The sequence below is a fragment of the Bombus affinis genome, chromosome 12 (assembly GCF_024516045.1).
Source record: "Bombus affinis isolate iyBomAffi1 chromosome 12, iyBomAffi1.2, whole genome shotgun sequence".
Taxonomy (NCBI): domain Eukaryota; kingdom Metazoa; phylum Arthropoda; class Insecta; order Hymenoptera; family Apidae; genus Bombus; species Bombus affinis.
Genome location: NC_066355.1, coordinates 10,916,051 through 10,933,915, shown reverse-complemented (window position 1 = coordinate 10,933,915; position 17,865 = coordinate 10,916,051). Strand labels below are relative to the sequence as shown.

Below are 17,865 nucleotides of genomic sequence, written 5' to 3'. Positions count from 1 at the left end.
GTGAATTAGTTATCTTTCGATTGGATTAAATCGCTTCTGGCAATTAGAAATTAGAATATTTGGAAATTAGAAATGTTGCCTTTGTCGGTGAACGTTCTTCGAAACGGTCCAAAAATCGTTCTAACGTAAGCATCGAACCACGCGCTTTCTAATTCTTTAACTGATTCGATTCTCGTTTTGCATTCTTCGCGGAGTCGTCAGTTCGGAACGGATCATCCGGTAATAATACGGATTCGGCTGGAAACACCGAAAGGAAACTTTCGATTTCGATTTGAACACAATCAACGGATATAGGAGACTTTCGATTTCGACACCATTATTTCTTTTTCACATCGATCCCGCGATCAACTTATTAATCGGTAATTACGTTCGCGTAACTTTCCCTTATACGTACGTATAATGTCCTATCGATAGCCAGCCACGTTTTCAAAAATTGCTCGTTTCAATCTTCGAGAACGCGAAATGAACTCACCGGGCACCTGGAGGAAAGTTGAACGACGTGGCTTGGTTCGAGCGCAACGGTAAATTCGTATTGTCAAGGCAAGTGTTACGGTTTCAGCCTGCAGTCCGGCACGGCATGGCGATTCTAACAGTACTTGATGGCCGAGCAGCGTGGTTCGTGCAGTCGCCCTCGATTGCCAGCCTTTACGCGATGCAACAGGATGCATTCGAGCGATTCGATTCTCGGTCCAACGGAAACGCGGATCGTGCAGTTACGCGCGCGTGAAAGTTATGACGAAATCCTTGCTGCGCGACCATTTATTTCTCAATCGTGACAGATACGCTCTCGCGGAGCTCCGTAGAAAGCGCTAGATTAAGAAAAATCACCGAGGTTAATGAAATCTTGATATTGCAAGAGAATCGTTTCGGATAGAACGCGTACGTGCTTAGCTGTGGTTCGATCGCATACGAATAACAATCTCAAATTGATAATACAGATAAATTACCTGTGCGATCTGTGTACGTTTCTGTTCGCTTATATTCTATCGCACTCCACGCGAATTACATTTCGTACAGCGTGTCGATGATTTTTAGTATCGGAACTATCGACAACTGTAGCGTAAAACTTATACCAAAGATATTAAAATGGCAGGTAATAGGAAAAGTACGTAATGCAAGTACACGTTATGCGTTTACCGGTTAATGAATTACGCAAATCTACCGATCGATTCGGCTTCGTTGCGTGTCCTTACCTGTGCATACTCTTAACACGAGTGGCACTCTTCTTCTTCCAGTCATCTCCGCCGTTCGTTAGACCTCCTCGCGGAATCTGCAACGAAAATTACAATTCGATTTACACCTACTCGCAAACGACGCTTTACCTTCTGTATTATTTATTCTAGCAATTAGAGGATAGCGTGCTACCCGTTACATACTCATTTTCGATAACGCGTCGAGTAAGAAGCTGAGAAGCGTTTAAAATCCTACATTGAAATTTTACTGAATGCTACTTAATGATAGGAAACGATCCAAGCGGAAACATTATATCGCGAAGAACGATTAAATTCTTCGCTCGCTTCTGCTCAAAATGCCTCGCAGTTTATAGTTTCGTTGATAGCTATCCAATCAATGGTAACGAAGATGAACGCTTTGTGGTTTCTCGTACTGGTAGCTCCGTGGTTTCGGGCAAAAGTGGCGCGATTTCAATCTCGCAGAATGCTTACTGCAACAAATTGAATTCTAAACGTTCTATAGAAATAAAAAGCGAATGCGTGCTTTGGAGCATTCGGTAACGATCGATAAGAGCGAGATAAAGCGTGAAATAAAATCTGACAGACCCAAAATCAGCAGCGATGCAAATTTTCGTCGCAATTTCCATGAAAATCGACGGGGGGAAAAAAGAGAATAGTCGCAGTGGAATGCAATGTCGGAAGTAAAATTCGAGCGGAACTTCCATCTCGTGTTTCGCATCGACCGTGTCGCGTTCATTGAAGTTCCAAAGCTTCTATAATTTGACGTCGGAATTAGAATAACTAGACGTCGTTGTATTCGTTACACAAATCCGATGTCCCTCCGACTATCGATTTATGAATCGTCGTGTCCGTGTCACTGCCACTTATTGTCATTGACCAAATGATTGCCAGACCCTCCTACCGACGGCGCGTGCGGCCGCTCCGCTCTGATCACGCCGTCACTTTCTACTTACACGCTGTCGTTTCTGACGCTCGTGCTGCATTTTCGTTTGCAAAGATTCATTTTTAAGCGTTACACATGGTGAAGCGGTAATCGTAATACAATCGGACAGTGACCGATTTCACCTAAAAAAATAAGTCGAAAATATGGAATACAATTTTTCTACGACGCTTCGTTTCTGAAAAAGTACGGTTTGAAAATTTCTCAACTATACTTCAACTTGGCTAGATGCCGGCTAGGTAAGAAAAAACGATCGGCAACAGTTTAATTACGAACCTTTTAAATTGATTTTTCCCGATAATGGGGCATTTTACGAAAAAATGTTATTCTACGTTTTCGACTTATTTTCAAACGTAGTTTAAAACGAGATCGACAAAATTTCAGTATACTTGTCGAATATTCAAAGTCGATTTCCTCGAAAACGAAGTCCCTGCCTGATCGTCCTGCGATAACCGCCTCATCTTGAGCGCAAAGAAATCTGCGCTATTCCTTTGCCTCGGTATCTCTTCTATGAAACTAGATAAGTAAAACGACAGTTATAGTTATAGCTTAGGGACATACCACAGAGACGAGAATGTTCGTACGACTTCGGCAACCTATTGTCTCTTTGAAGATAAAGCTCGAGCGAAATGTGGGAGGAAAAAGAGAAGGAACGCGGATACGTGTGACCTGGTTCGCGACACGATTCACCTCGCTGGCTTTAATCTATATACTGTTGAAGAACCAGCTGGAATGTTTTATAGAAGCATCTGGCGATCGTGCGATGAGTTTCCGCCCAATTTCGACTTTACATTCCGGCGCATAAACCTTGGTAAAAGAAATTTTAGTTAAAGGCTTATACCTGGCAACGTTAGTGGATTGGAGATCGAATTCGAGCAGATCTGAGAGTATTTCGTGGTAGCTCGAACGGAGGTAAAGTTTCGAAGCGACGCTGATTAGGCAGGAAATGCGGAATCATTCGGAGAAACGTCGTGAAAATTGTCCGCTTCCTACGTTTGATTTTATTTATTCGCCGTATGTTTCGAAGGCGGCAAGACCGTTCGCGTCATAAGTCTTGACTTTCTTTTTCTTCCCAGTTCGTTCTAGCACTTGACACTAGGTACTCGTCTCAACACCGGAGCTTGTTTTAATTCTGAACGCGGACATTTTGACTTTCCTTCGTTTTTTCCCTCATTATTTTCCTACCTTTAGTCCTAAGACTTTTATGCTCGATGACTTTCTCATATTTTCGTACGGATGCAGTATACGCTGCTCTGTTTACTGCAAATATTAAGCGAAATTTTTCGATTACAAGCGAACGATATATGCGATCAGACTACGATTTTGAGACTACGTAAACGTAAATTTCCAGCTTCATTTCTGTAGCGTCGTATGAAAAACGCCTGCCTGAAGTACGGTTAATTGGCATTACAAGACACATGCATACTACCGTGCGTGAATGAAGCGACACACACGCGGACGTGTACTATACACGAACAATCCAGTTTCTTTGCCCTCGCCGACCCGTATCTGTCCTCCCACACGCGAGATTGTTACTAATTAAGAATTCGTGAATTCAGCCATGCCACTACGACCAACAATAAGGACACTGTGAATTTAAAAGAAAAAATGATGTCAGTCTGAAAAGCTAATTATATTCGATGGCTGTCGGCTACTTAAGGCTATGGACGATTTTGTCGCAAATAAATATCCCATCAAATACGACTACGCATACACGTATCAAATTGCAAAATGTCGTTTCTTGAAATATAGTATAGCATAGTACTTTAATCTCGATATTTTACACCTATAGCTTGCACCTGACACGACATTTCGTTGAATCGTGATAGATAAGGTTGGCGATCGAGATCATAGGGTTTATGACACGGACGCCAAACTAGGCTATTTTCGAGGAAAACGTTAATCAATACTTTACAGAAGACTGTTCGAGCCAGATGTCAGGGCCTAGAAATGGCTTTATGGTCGCAGAGTGTCAGCATTTCTGGGTACTATACGAACGACTGGGCTGGTCTTGGCGTTTGCACCCTCGGTAACGATAGACGTGTCATAAACCCTTGAAACCGCGCACCAGTTCATAAACGCGAAAGTCGTTTCTCCTTCGACCTAGTCACTCCATTCACTCGTGCTACCATCTTAATAAATTTTCAGTCGTCCTGTAAGAACCTAGTCAAACGTGAATTGTTCATTTCTGGTAAATTTGTTCTTTAGCGTGGATAGTAATTGACTGGTAATAGAAAATTTAGCAAATAGTATTAGCACCGGTCAAGTTCAGCCATGGAAGAAACGACATTTCATACGCGGATCTTTCCTTGAGACGAAAGATCGTCTAAAATACGAATTACTTCCAAACTAAACGATTTTGAACATTTTCTGGGGCAATGAATGATTCTCGATGCAAATATTTAAACAGCGAGTACACGATGGAATGCAATTAAGAATCGGTTAGAGTACAATTACAGACAGTGAACGCAATGGAAGCACGTGTATACGTCGATACAGTGTATGTGTCGAAAGCTTTCGCACCGTCGTTCGTATCGTTTATACCTGATGACAAGATACTAAATGGAATGTGAACCATTCGACGTTTCGTCATTCGACACTTGTCACACTCTTCCTTTTCTTTTCCCTTTTCCTTATTCCATTGGATTCTGCGTTTCTTTTGTCGCTCTGTGGGGACAATCAAGTTTTACCAAGTGTCAGGAATGCTACGAATTCCTGATATTTGAACGTTTCCACAAACATCGAGAGGTTCTTATAAGATTTAACTTTGTAAGATTTCCATGTTTTCGATGTGTCTAGGTATGTAGCGTTAATTCTCGAACCCTCTCGTTTGCAAAATTACAGCAAAGTAAAAGTTCCTGGTGTTTTCTACCATATTTTGTAGCAGGGAATGATTCATACGCACACAAGCTACATCCTCAATGTACCTCGTAGGAATCATTTAGACGGTCGTTCAAAGGAGGTCGACCTCGAGATATGTCAATTAAATTAATACAAGTTAGACCGGCCGGGGAACGAGCTCTCATTTCGTGCGACGTTCTCTCGTACGAAGAATTTTATTTGCCTTCTTGATCTGACAAACAAGATCACTTTTCATTTGGACACATTTCTTCATTACGCTACGCGACGTATATTTCACAATTTGTGACCCGTGTATCTCGGCGCTCGTTCCACTCTTAAATTGGTTGATTATGCTACGCCTAAGTAACGCAGACGCCAAATTTATTTGTTATTTTATGCTCATCTCATTTCATTTCATTTGAAGAACACACGAAAGCCAGGCCCGAGTAATTTATGATACGGGTATAAAACGAAATGAAAACAGCAGGATTGCTAATAAAGCACGATTATCTTTTATTCCTTCTTTTTTTAATGCATTGAAAATACTCGCTACCTGCTACGGTATATCTTTTTATCGTTTTCGTTTGAAATTCAAACTCTCGTTACGTTATTACGTTATTATATTATATCTTCATAATTAAATTTTTATTATACATTGGTTGCACACTTGCTGCGTTAATAGATAAAATCTTCTCGCTATATGGAACACTTCATTATGTAAATTAAAAACGCTCTTCGTATTTTATGTCTCAGCAAGCATCCTCTGATTCAGTATCTTTTAATTTTCCTCTTAACGGTGTTTTCCTTCGTAGATAGATGTTACAAGCCGTTCGAGAACAGTTATCAATAAAGATATATCGATAAGCATTATCGTTAATGAATATATTACTCGCATTATGGAAATGTAGAAACAAAAGCCACAGAGGAATTAATGTGCTCGCATCGTCTCTTATGTTAGCCGAAAGATTACGTTTTTCGTGAAAGTTTAGAAAGTGAATTTTTCGTAACACTACTCATATTTTCGACGAAGATAGAGCATTCGGTGTTTCTGGCCAACTTTTTTCATTTCGGTCAGCTGTAGTTGCACAACAGTCGTCATTGTATCGGATAACTGTTCAATCGGCGTGCTTGTGAGAACTCTCGACTTAGAAGCAGCGCATTAAAAGCTGCCTTTTCCGCCTCCACCCTTTCACTTTCGCGCTCTTTGTCCTCGCCGATTGGATTGCTCTTCTCACGATGATAGAAAAAACCATTGCATTCTGAGCGTGCCATTCACTGCCGGAGAATTGGGCCATAGTGCCATTTATTTCGCAGCATCTTTACGAGAAACGAGAGCCTAGTTTCGTGCGTCTCTTGCTCTCCAATTTTAAATCTAACGAAACTTATTTCTCTTATTTTACGACTCGTTTTATTTACCAAGAAGCTTCTTAATTATGCACGAAACGTAACATCTGTCATTAATAAATTCTATACGTTATTTATTCTAGAATACCGGTGACCGTATTGCATTAAAATACAGCGAGGTTGAAAATGTTTTGCGGGGAATTGCAATGTCTGTTTAACATTTTTTTTTCTCTTTTAATTATTTTTCCCAATTTGTTCGCAGAGATTCGTTTTCCATTTATACAAAACGTTTCTATTTATATCCGTGAAACTGCAACGCACGAGATATAAAGCAAGTGGTTCGCGTGATTAAAAGAGAGAAAAATATATCGGTTTTCAATTAGCTCGAAAAATATTGTTCGTAATATGCACGGCGTGTCTGTTTTTCTTCATTCTGCATCGAACGGGATATCCAACGCAGCGAATAGAATTTTTCCACGGTCGGGCTGAATTTCATCGCCAGATCACAAAATTCAGCAGCTCGAACCGATAAATTAACCGAATGCATTTTGAGTAGACATCGAATAATAAACAAATGGAGAATTTCCAATCGATATGAAATCGACTCTGACCAATGTATCGTGTCGCATCACGCAGAAATGGAATTCAATGGAATTGAAACAGAGCGCCGTTCCTTCGAACGAATTCGACGATGATAATTAAATCGCGATGTGATGAAGGGGGCTTATTAACCGAGATACTCATCACGATCCATAGAAATTAATAGCGAACGAACAAAAGAATTCTCTACGCGAAACGTATGGTCTATCGAAGGAAATAAGGAATAGCATGCACGAACGATAGGAATATATCTACAACGATATTATTATCATTATTAGGTATATTTCGTCTAACGATCAAGTCGCGGTATAATTGTTGCACACGGGTATCAATATCAGTACAGTTATTTGAAACAACGAATCACGCGTGTACAATGACGTCTCGTGAAACACGTGTCACCGTGATCGCATCTCGTCCCTCTTTCAACTCTACCTAATTATACGCCTCTTTTACTGTCGCGATACAAGATAATGCCCTAACGTTGAGCCACTATTTTCTAAACATTCTTTCGCGAGAATTTATCGAATAAGCAAATTTCAGCTCCCATGTTTTACAAATAATAGCGTTCGTTGCTCGAAACGCGCAGAAGAGACCATAATAGTCTGCGTGTGAAACTTTGATAATGCGATTAAACAATTTTTACGAAATCCAATCAATTCAAAATGAATCTTATAGTTTTACTTTTAATTCCTAGTACTTGTATAAATAAAGCAATCTTGGTACAAGATAATGTTAATTAATTTCAGTTACACGTTTCAGGAATATCGCAACGCTTCGCGAATCTGAAACGCTGTACGATAACGTAGAAGGCAATTAAATAACAAATGACGGACGATGACCACGCTAGCACGAATAAGGATGAACAACAGTTACGAGTTCGTTCTCTACAGGTTTACGAGAAAGAAGTGCACGGTAGGACGGAGTGCAATTCAATTCGTTACAAAGCGACGCGAGCTTTATTTGCCGTGAAACGTTTCCAATTTGTCGCTGATAAATTTGTTTTTTAGTACTTATGGTAAGGTGCGTGGCCATTTTATCGCACTTTATTCTCCCTGCGGAACACGTTCCCGCGATTTCACTTAATTAAATTTATCCATCGCTACCGCCTTAAAAAAAAAAAGGAAAATAACGTGCCAATTCCATAGCGTTGTCTCGACGAACGATACGAACGCGTCAGAGATATCTGTTTTATTCGCCGTTCTATTTCATATTATCGATTCGATGTGCGGAAGTTTCGGAACGCGGAGCCGGACGATCGGTAAAACAATTGTAAAAAAAATTGTTATAGAATCAGAACGAAATTAGTAGCTCGCGTGATTCTAGCACCAGCTAGCAGATTAATGGCCGTGATGCTATTTTTTGATCCGTACTTTTCCGCAGAAAGTTTCTCGTTCTAATAAACCGGTTTACTTCGATCTCCTTTGAATATGCAGAACTCTCTCCGATACACTCTGTTCATTCAGTTTTAATAGACAATAAACTTGGTCATAGACTATAGGAAGCAAGAGAGAAACAAATTCGAATATTCTCAACTCTCAGCCATTGCTCTTCCCAAACCCGTGACGAACCCCTTGAAAAGTCCGAACCAGGGTTTCAACGTAACACGTACAACACATATTTCTTTCATTCGTGTATCGACAGGTATGGAATAGCCTGAAACGATCGCATTTTGTCACGGATATTCCGAGGCGAGAGAAACGCGGTACTCTCTCTCTGAAATGCATCCATGATGCACGAGGCAAAGCACATTCATAGCCAAGATGGCGTGTCGATATGTACGACACGTCGATCGATGGTTTCTCGTCGAAAACACTGTATTCCTTGCATTTTTCCTTATCTCATTCAACTTTTACACGCCTGCATCGCTGATCTTTTTCCCTTCGACTCGAGTTTCGCCAGTCTTTCCGTTCTGTTTACGACCTTCCTTCTTCGCTCTCTGCACCTTCGTTTTTATCTATCCCCGTTCTATTTATTTCGCTCTTTTTCTTTATTTTCTCTCAATTTTTATAATTCCACTTTCTTGTCGAATTCTACTTTCTTGCTCGTGTCGATATCGCTCGCAGTACCCACTTCGCATAACAATTACTTTTCACGCGTTTCTCCTCGTTCTCTTTTTAGTTTTCCTTGGCAAATCTCATTCACGGTTAGACGTATTTTCAATTTGTATTTTTAATTCAATGGATCGAGTTTCGTTGTATAACATCTTCGCGGCACTTTCATCTTTCTTCGCGTGTATTATTATTCGTTCGTTCTACGCTCGTCTCGTTTTTCAATGTTTTTTAAAAGTATTCGCGTCGTTTAATTATTCATTCGCGTCTGTTGTTTCGGCTTCTTCTATTCCCGCTCACTCATCTTTGTAAGCAACTTTTATATCTTCCAAAAGTTCAGCTTTTTCAAAGAAACGCGCCCCTCCTTTGCCTTTTGCGCGGTAAATATTTTCTGTTGCATTCTATCCATCTTTATCCCCATCTTTTGTTCCCCTCCCTTCCTTCTTTTTCATCTTCCAGCTTCATGCCCCGTCTCTTTTTTATCGTTTATTGTAACAGTGTTTCATCTACGTACGAATCATTAATATTTATGTCTCCGATATTTAAGCTCTTCTTTCTCCCGTTTTCTTTGTTACGTGGCCGACGAGATACGATAGCTAGACTATAGACAGTCGTACAGACTTGTGCAGGTATCTTGCGATCATTGCAACGCAGGTCGCTCAGGTTTAGCGCAATAAATCAACTACGAAGCTGACGCGTCGCTCGAAAATGCAGGAAACCTCGGGAATCTGACTCTCGACCATTTTTTGGCGTCCAAATGTCGCGCCTAGCTTACGTTTCCGATGCCGACACGACACTGGGAAGGCGATTCTAGAGGTCTAGATTTGGCCAGGCACGCGATAGAGTATGCAAAATGTCCTGGAGACAGCCGACATCTTGGTCAGTTTCTCTTTTCCGCGTTTCCATGAATCCGAGGACGAGAGAGGAAAATTTGCTTCGCAAGGAACGCGCTCTCGAATCTACCGCGATTCCACGCACCAGCGTAAACCTAATTACGATCCGAGTCTGACTCTAAGTCTGACTTTAAACCTAACTATGTAAAATCTAAAGTTAATTACGTAAGTAGTTAATAAGCACCTTTAGGAACGAACTTTAGCTCCGGCACGGACACTCGGACCGACCTTTTAAACTTTCTTGTCGAAGTTTCTATATTTAAGAATAAATTCCTCGAATGGATCGCGCCGAAATAAGAGACACAATGTTACTACGATACGTAACACCCCGATTACGTTTACGTAACGTTCTTTAGATAATAAATCGATCGTATTATAATTTCATGATACGATTTTATTTCCTATCTTAAATCAGAGACAGTTGACGAACATCGATATACAATGGACGTATGCATATTTAATTTTCCAGCTAGCTTTGCCTAGCCAGCGACTGAAATTCTCGGTATACATAGTTGGAAGGGTTGGTTTGTGAAGTGACCCGTAACGTCACAGCTTGGTGAATGTGAAATTCTTAGCTGCAGAGTCACGGTGTGCTAAGGGCGTGTATCACATTCTCCCCGAATCTCTAAAATTTCACTTCCATTCTTCTATCTTCACTTTCGCTATCTTCTCTTCTCACCACGATTCTCCCTTCCCCGTTGTTACTCCTCCACTTCCTCATGTTCCTCGTTATTCCACTCTACTTCCCCTTTCTTCTTCGTACTCTCCTTCTTCGTTTTCTTCTCTTTCGAGTTGCAGCTTGCTCTGTTCGTTCTGTCGTGCTCCGTCATCTTCCTACTCTCTCTCTCCGTCTGTCTCCCTCTTATATTTGCTTGCACGCGGTATAGAGCCGCGTTACTCGACTTCCTCAATTTGCATGCTAATAGAGGCGCAGGCGAATCGCGGATAATTAAAGGCCCATTGTTGCGTGTCGCGGAGCAAGCTCGCGCAACCGTGTAAATTTTCCTGCATTCCGTCAGCACACTTTCGCCCCAATCCCTCGCCATCGCCAAACCATCCGACGTTCGTAGATATTTTATGATTCTTTCGATCAACGTCGAATCACTCGCGCGCGTCCCATTAACGATTTGGTTGTTCATAACGATACGAAATACGTGGGAGAAGACGATCGATGTGTCTTTCGTATATCGCGTAGCTGGCTCGGTCAAATACAACGTGCGTGTTACATAAAAAATCAGCTTGTAGAAATCGGCATTCGTTGTATCACGCTATGCCTACTGAAGCTACCTGCAAAGCTGATAAAACGTCGAGATAAAATTCTTAATGGCCACGGCTTAACACTCCGGAAGCCTCGAGCAGCAGTACGTACTTGCACGGACCCAGGGCGTAAAAACCAACGACTCTTTATCCTCTATAAAATGGAAAAATGTCGAGAAAAAGGGAAGAAATTTTACTGTTTGCTCCGACGAAGTTATCTCGTTGTGTCCAATACCTCGTATCCAGTTACGTAAAACACTACATGCACAGCTTGCTAATACGAACTTTTCTTCCCTAGAACATAAAGAGTAAAAAGGAAGAGAACTTTCTTTCTTTTCTCTCGTCCAACCGAGTTATTTTCCCTCCTTCTTATGTACCCGCTCCGTGTCATAAAAGTATTCGTCGTCGGTTCGTTTATTCTTTTACAAGTTTTTACAACTTTGTGGCGGTAATAGCCGAGCACTCGAACGAGGCGGTAAAAAATATCGGAGATCGTAAATTCGGAAGGCACCTTGCGCTATCTTAGCCTGGTCGCTAAAGGTGCCTGATGGAAGATCAACGGCTCGTGACCACCTGCTCCACAATGGTGTTCTATTGTTGTGTTCGTGGCAGGCCAGAAGTCGCAGTTGTTGGCTGCTATGGTGTTTCGCCGGATACCGGATGCGGCTACATGCTCCACTAACTTTTCCGACGTCTTTTACCATCGCGGCCTTTTCAAATACCGATACTGACCCAAGGGCTATTTACACGGAGATAAAAACCATAAGTGTTGCTTTGGCTATTCCCATGACTTAATGTGGTATGCGATAACATGGTGTTTCGTTTTATGGCCATATAGATAATTCGATTTCGTCGTATAATTTCGTTAGGAATCTCTATACGTCGTACCGTTTTTCTTTACCTTTTTCTAACAGTATTTATGTATCGTATAAACGACGATGATACTCTTTCAACCGAATGAATATAATCGCGTTATCAACGAGTTTCACCTGTCGGAGTTCGTAACAAAAGTTGAATAAACCGATCTTATGCGAGTAAAACCTTGATTCAATATTAATTATAACAGACCGGATGAAAGCGGTAATCGAATCTTTATGAAAATTTAATTAATTGATTTTGTGCGAGATGGGTATTAAATTCAATGAATATTAATTAGATAGCTAGTCAACTGGAAAGCGCTACGTGCTAACCGAAAGCAATTAACGAGAAGAAGAATAGATCGACGTTGATTATTTTGAAAAATAATAATATCGATAGATCGACATTGGAATATTTGACCAGTCGAATAAATCCGACAGAGATGGACCGCTAGGAGAAGCAAACCTACGTATATAATCTCGAAAATATCCACTAGACGCGCGATGCGTCGACGTTACTCTATTACAATGAACGCGAACAAGCGTTTTATCAAACTTTGCTGAAAGTTGCCATTTTAATATCTGGTAAACTAACAAAAATTCTTTTTACGTAACTTATAAGAAATAGACTAAATTTCCTATTTGAGTAAGCATTAACTATTTTTATAAGTATTACGTTGTAAATATTAGCTATTCTCATAGGGACTCTAATAACAGATAATTATGCCACGTAGTAAAATATAGCGGTATATAATTATATTATATAACCTGCTGAAAGATGAATTTCTACCAGTTGTTATCCCAGCCGTCTTCTAGACCTATTCGCTTCCGCGCTATCGGTAGCAGCTATCATTTTTCTCATACGAAAGTCCGCTTTCTCGAGATAATGATATTCGAAGAGGAAAAGGCAATCCTGTCGCGACAAAATTCTAGCCGAACGCCGACAAAAAGGGTTGCTCGAGCCTCGAGACGCGATCCAATTACTACGCGAACAATAGGCCAAGAAATTGGTCTGAAATTTTGATGCGTTCCTGTACCCTTCTCGTCCGGTGAGACAGACCGGAAGAATCGACAAAGCCTACCGTTTAAAAATTGCAAGAGCTGCGGGACTACTGGCTGGCACAATACGTTATTGTGAAGGGCGATCCGAGAAGAAGCCGAACAGCGGTAAAGTTCAGGGAAACCATAGCTACTCGGCCAGCGAAACGAAGGCAATCGAGTGCACAGCCCAACCAGCTCCGACTTCCGACTTCCACTTCCTATATAAATTATTGCGAGAGCGCTTCTAAAGGCCCTCGCTTTCGACGGAATTTGCGAGCTCGAGATCGCCTTACTTTGATTCTGTTTTCGCGTTTACAATTCGCCGTTCACGTGAATTTTCGTCCGGTGTATAGATCGCACGATTTTGCGAAACTTCAGGTCTATGATCGAACTGCAAATAGCATGCAAATGCAGTAGGTGTAGAAAATATTTGTACGGTCTTTAGGACGGAATAAATTTTCTTTCTTAATTCGGCTGAAAGACGCGAATGTTTTTGAGAGTTGGAAAGATTAGTTTACTATGTGATCTGGGTGAAAAGAATTTTAGAAAAGTTGCGGGTAATCGAAATCGTTGTAAGTAAATTAATGATGCAAGTGAAAATGAATCAACTTGAAAAATCCAAGGACGATAAATGGGAAATCCGTAATGTGAAAAAAATACTTGTTCGTCTATGATTGTACAATTAGGGAATAAAAGATTTAATCGATCGCAGCTTAAGTCGCGTGTAATCGATTGTCCTTGTTACTACAAGAGCAGGCTTCGCAATGCTTCGAAATAAAAGCCGAACTAAACGACCGACAAAAATAGTTGATTAATGGATTCTTGTTACATGGATTCGTTGTGATGTAATTGGTCGCGTCATCGCGATGGAAAACCGACTATACATATCATTTGGGCATGGATTTTCTTCCTCACATATCCTATTATGTAACTTGTTATAATAACGTGCACTCGCAATGTAAGAGAAAGCGTTTGTTATAATTTGATTAAATCGAATTGTCTTAACACGATTAGTGCGGCTTTATCGACCATACATCGACTCTCTATGGCAGTTCAAATGTTAAAGCTTCTTTGCTCGCACTCGTCTAAAATTAACTGAAATACGTCACGTTAAAGAGTAAGACAGAATCGTAAGATTGCAAAAGAATTTATCGATCGCTGGATATAAAACGTTTGAAGAATTTTAGAAATTCTGTACAATTTGTAATAAAATTCTTAAATAAAATTCATTTAAGTACCGGAATATTAAATAACTAGTTTTTGAAGATGGATCGTCAAGATCTCTTTGAATATATACAATTATTTATTATAATATTATAAATGCGATTCACGTCCGATGAATTATGGAATAGTGTTGTCGACAAAATTATTTTCATATATTGAGAATTCCCCTAGAGATTGAAACTTGTATCTACAGATTTATCGTTAATGTAGCCTATAAATTACTCTAACTCGTCGGTGAATGGATGTGTATTAGCAATGCGTGTAATTATTATATTGAAATGTACACTCATCTACTACTAATTAGTAACTATACATCAATGAAAGATTAAAACCCGATACGAAAGCTTATCCATCTAACATTCCTACATAATACTTCTGCGTTCCATCTTCCTTTTCGCAGAATTATTATATAAAATTGACTGTTCTTTACGGAAAAAATTACCGGACAGATGAAAGCTCGCTGCTTTAATCTTTTTATCCAAAAGGTTAATAAGAACAAAGCGAGATCCGAGCATCGATATGTTCGATAGCATCGTTAACATCATATGGATTTAAGGGAGTTTCCAATATTTGCAGAAAAACGTCAATGAAGAAATCACTCAAACGTTCTTTTTCACGAGATGACGTAGATATTTTGTGGAAAAAGGATATTTCATCTCTCTTATTCCGGTCCGGAACACGAAGGGGAAGTTCCTCTCGACAAGTTCTCTTTTCGAACGCGTGTAATTGATGCCGTTTCATGGAAGAAGTTCGAAAAGTGGCTGGGAAAGCAACGATCGTTCGACCAAAGGAATACCTATCGATTTTCCATTATGTTTGCTCTTTTCACTGGAAACACGTTCTCCGATGGTGGAAAACTACGCGCTATTTTCTCGATAGTTTGGTCCGGCGATCCTGCAGTTAGTTACATCACCGAAGAACCGATGTAACGGTGGCTTTATTCACCGAAACGTTCAACTTGATCTCTTTCTATTTACCCATCAGTGGGCTCTTCCAATTGCGCGAAAAATTCCATAGTTTTTCGCTACCGATTTTCGGTATCAATTGCAATCAAAGGTATCGACCGAAACGGCAAGAACTGGTTAGGGTTATCGACGTATTAAACGACTGGTCCATTTGACTTGCTGAATGCAGCCATTTAATGCTCGAGCATTTGCCCTTTTTTGCTTGGAAAGTGGACCGGTCTTTCGAAAAGGTGGCTTTGATGGAGAGCACTTATTAAATTATATTTGAAATTGTTTTAATTCTTTTCGATTAAAGTTGAAAATCTTTTTTTTTTTTTTTGAAAGAATAATTTCTAAAAGCGAACGAAAAAAAGCTGTTCGATAGCAACATCTAGATGCTGCAATGAATGAAGAAGGCAATAGATATTGGGAAGAGAGTAACAAGAAGGTTTGTAAAATTTGTGAAGAAAGTGAAGGAAGAAGCATGGCACATTTGACGAAAGAATGCAAAGTAACGAGAAGATTAGGTAAAGACGAAGGAGTAATATGAGGAAGAGTAGATGGATTGAAATAGACGTTAAAAACAAAGATAATAAGGGGAAGGAGAAAATAAACGAATAAAAGTATAGAATAATAAGAAGAAATATCCCGAGAAGGGAATCATTATCTTAAATAATAAAAAACAAAAAGCTGTAATTGTAAATTGTAATTATACGTTCGATTTCAGATAATATCCAATAAATTACGGGGCAAAGTGTAATTAACTGTTTAATTTATGTGCTTTGGTAGATTCGCGTGTGAGCAAATAATGATACCGGGCGATCATTATACGAAATTCAATTCCACGTGTTTAAAACGCGCCACAGCAATTAACCATTAAACATGTTATCACGAAACGACAAAAGCAAATTAATTATTAAAAATACAGAAAGATGACACGCGTCAAGCTCTTAATTAAATGAAGCGGCATTTTCCCAGATACTCGATGCCCTACATTTAGCGAGGACATCGACTTCCATCAAATTCTCATCAAACTGATCAAATTTTCCTCAGAAGCATTGAAGCTTCCCTACCACATAATGATAATAACAACAATATTAATAAGTCGACTTTATCGTGCGCAAAGAGAATCACTGACAAACGAACAGGTGAAATTAAAACGAAATAGGACGAAATTCGCTTCAAAAACCTGCCCTAAATATATTCCTTGACATTTTCATTGATCGATAGCTTTTGTTACGAACAATATTTTGTTTCAATATATATATATGTACAATGTAGTAAGATAATAAATAGCGAAGAATGTATATAGCAAGATGTCATCATTGATAATCTCTGTATACATTTGTATTCACCTAACAACGCAGACTTCGGACCTACAGAAGCTACACTAAGAAAAGTAAATGTCATATACATATATTCGTGTATTCGCATATATTACTGTCACATATATTCCTCAGGATTATTACGATATTATAAAACAACGTCGAAGAAACAGCGCATTTCTTCATACGAAACGAAATCCGAACATTTTATTTCAGCAGAGTCTTTAGAAAGTGCGGTTGCAAAAAGAAGAAAGGTACTAACGCAGGGCAAGTAAACTGGCTGAAAATATGCTGCATGAGATTATGCAGAAATGCTCCATATACAATTTCGTGTAAAGCGTCGACGGAGGAGAGCGAATTTAAAATTCTATATTTATCGTCAACCGGTCGAGCGAGACGAAAAATTTGTACCCAATATTTGAAAACATCGCGTTAACTTTTTTCTATACAAATTTTAGATCAATTACATGCGAAAAATATAAGTAGACATCCTCATCAGGATGTTTCAATCGATGGAAACGCAAACGTTTCAACATCTCGAAACGAAAGAAAATTGGCTTGTACCATTTTTAAAATAAACGGTCCATTTTTTACTCACTTTTAGATGCCCCGAATATATGCATCAATTAAGACGGCTATCGTGATCACGTTGATGAAATTTGAAGCCAATCTGTGAATGTATATCGGATGAGAATCGACGTTGCCGCGAACAAATCCGTGCTCATCTTCGAATTGTCCCGTTATTTAAACCTAAGCAGTGCGTTGTTGTGAGTGTTGCGCTGGTGGCTCCAGTTCGAAATCGTTTCGAGCCATTATTCCATGAAGAGCGTTGCATCAGAGAAACATGCGTGGCTATGAATACGAATATCTGCCGCGGGTGCAACTGTCACTGTCCAATTATCCAATGACGAACCACGGCCTTGTCGCGCCTTTTCGAACAATGACGTCCTATTACGCTGTTTTAGTTTGTTTGTCGTCGAACGACGACGTTTCGCTTTGCCCCGCCCGTTTGCTCACTCCCTGTCAAAGTCGCCAACGATCGAAAACTGCGAGTCTCTGGTACGAAAATTCGCAAGAGATTCACATTGGACTAATTCCTGTACGCTAACCTGGCAGATCGATTCGATCGAGAAGCGAGAATGATAAACGATGTGAGCGATAGAAGCAAAGATTTCCGATTAAAGCAAAAGACGTATTTTTGTTAAGAGACGACTTACTCGGGACTTGCCACTTTAATAAATTCACAGGGAGAATAAAATACAGATTGATCTATCTCATCTACTAGATACTATAACGAATTAAATATCCCATTTTCGACAATTTTGTACTTACAAACTTCTCGCGGCATAAAATTCGCA

The 17,865-nt window shown here is 39.9% G+C and overlaps 1 protein-coding gene across 7 annotated transcripts in view; it reads right to left on the bottom strand.

Moving 5' to 3' along the window:
* Positions 1–17,865, bottom strand: part of LOC126922356 (mucin-17-like) — a 50,648-nt gene that overhangs the window by 16,456 nt on the left and 16,327 nt on the right. For 6 of the 7 annotated variants that reach the window (XM_050734858.1, XM_050734862.1, XM_050734857.1 and 3 more), the window contains exon 3: positions 1,194–1,270. In XM_050734858.1, the coding sequence (XP_050590815.1) occupies positions 1,194–1,239 (46 nt within the window). In that variant the 5' untranslated portion in view covers positions 1,240–1,270. Of the gene's footprint in view, positions 1–1,193; positions 1,271–17,105; positions 17,249–17,865 lie in introns of those variants that run through there. The other variant, XM_050734863.1, reaches the window with a different exon arrangement.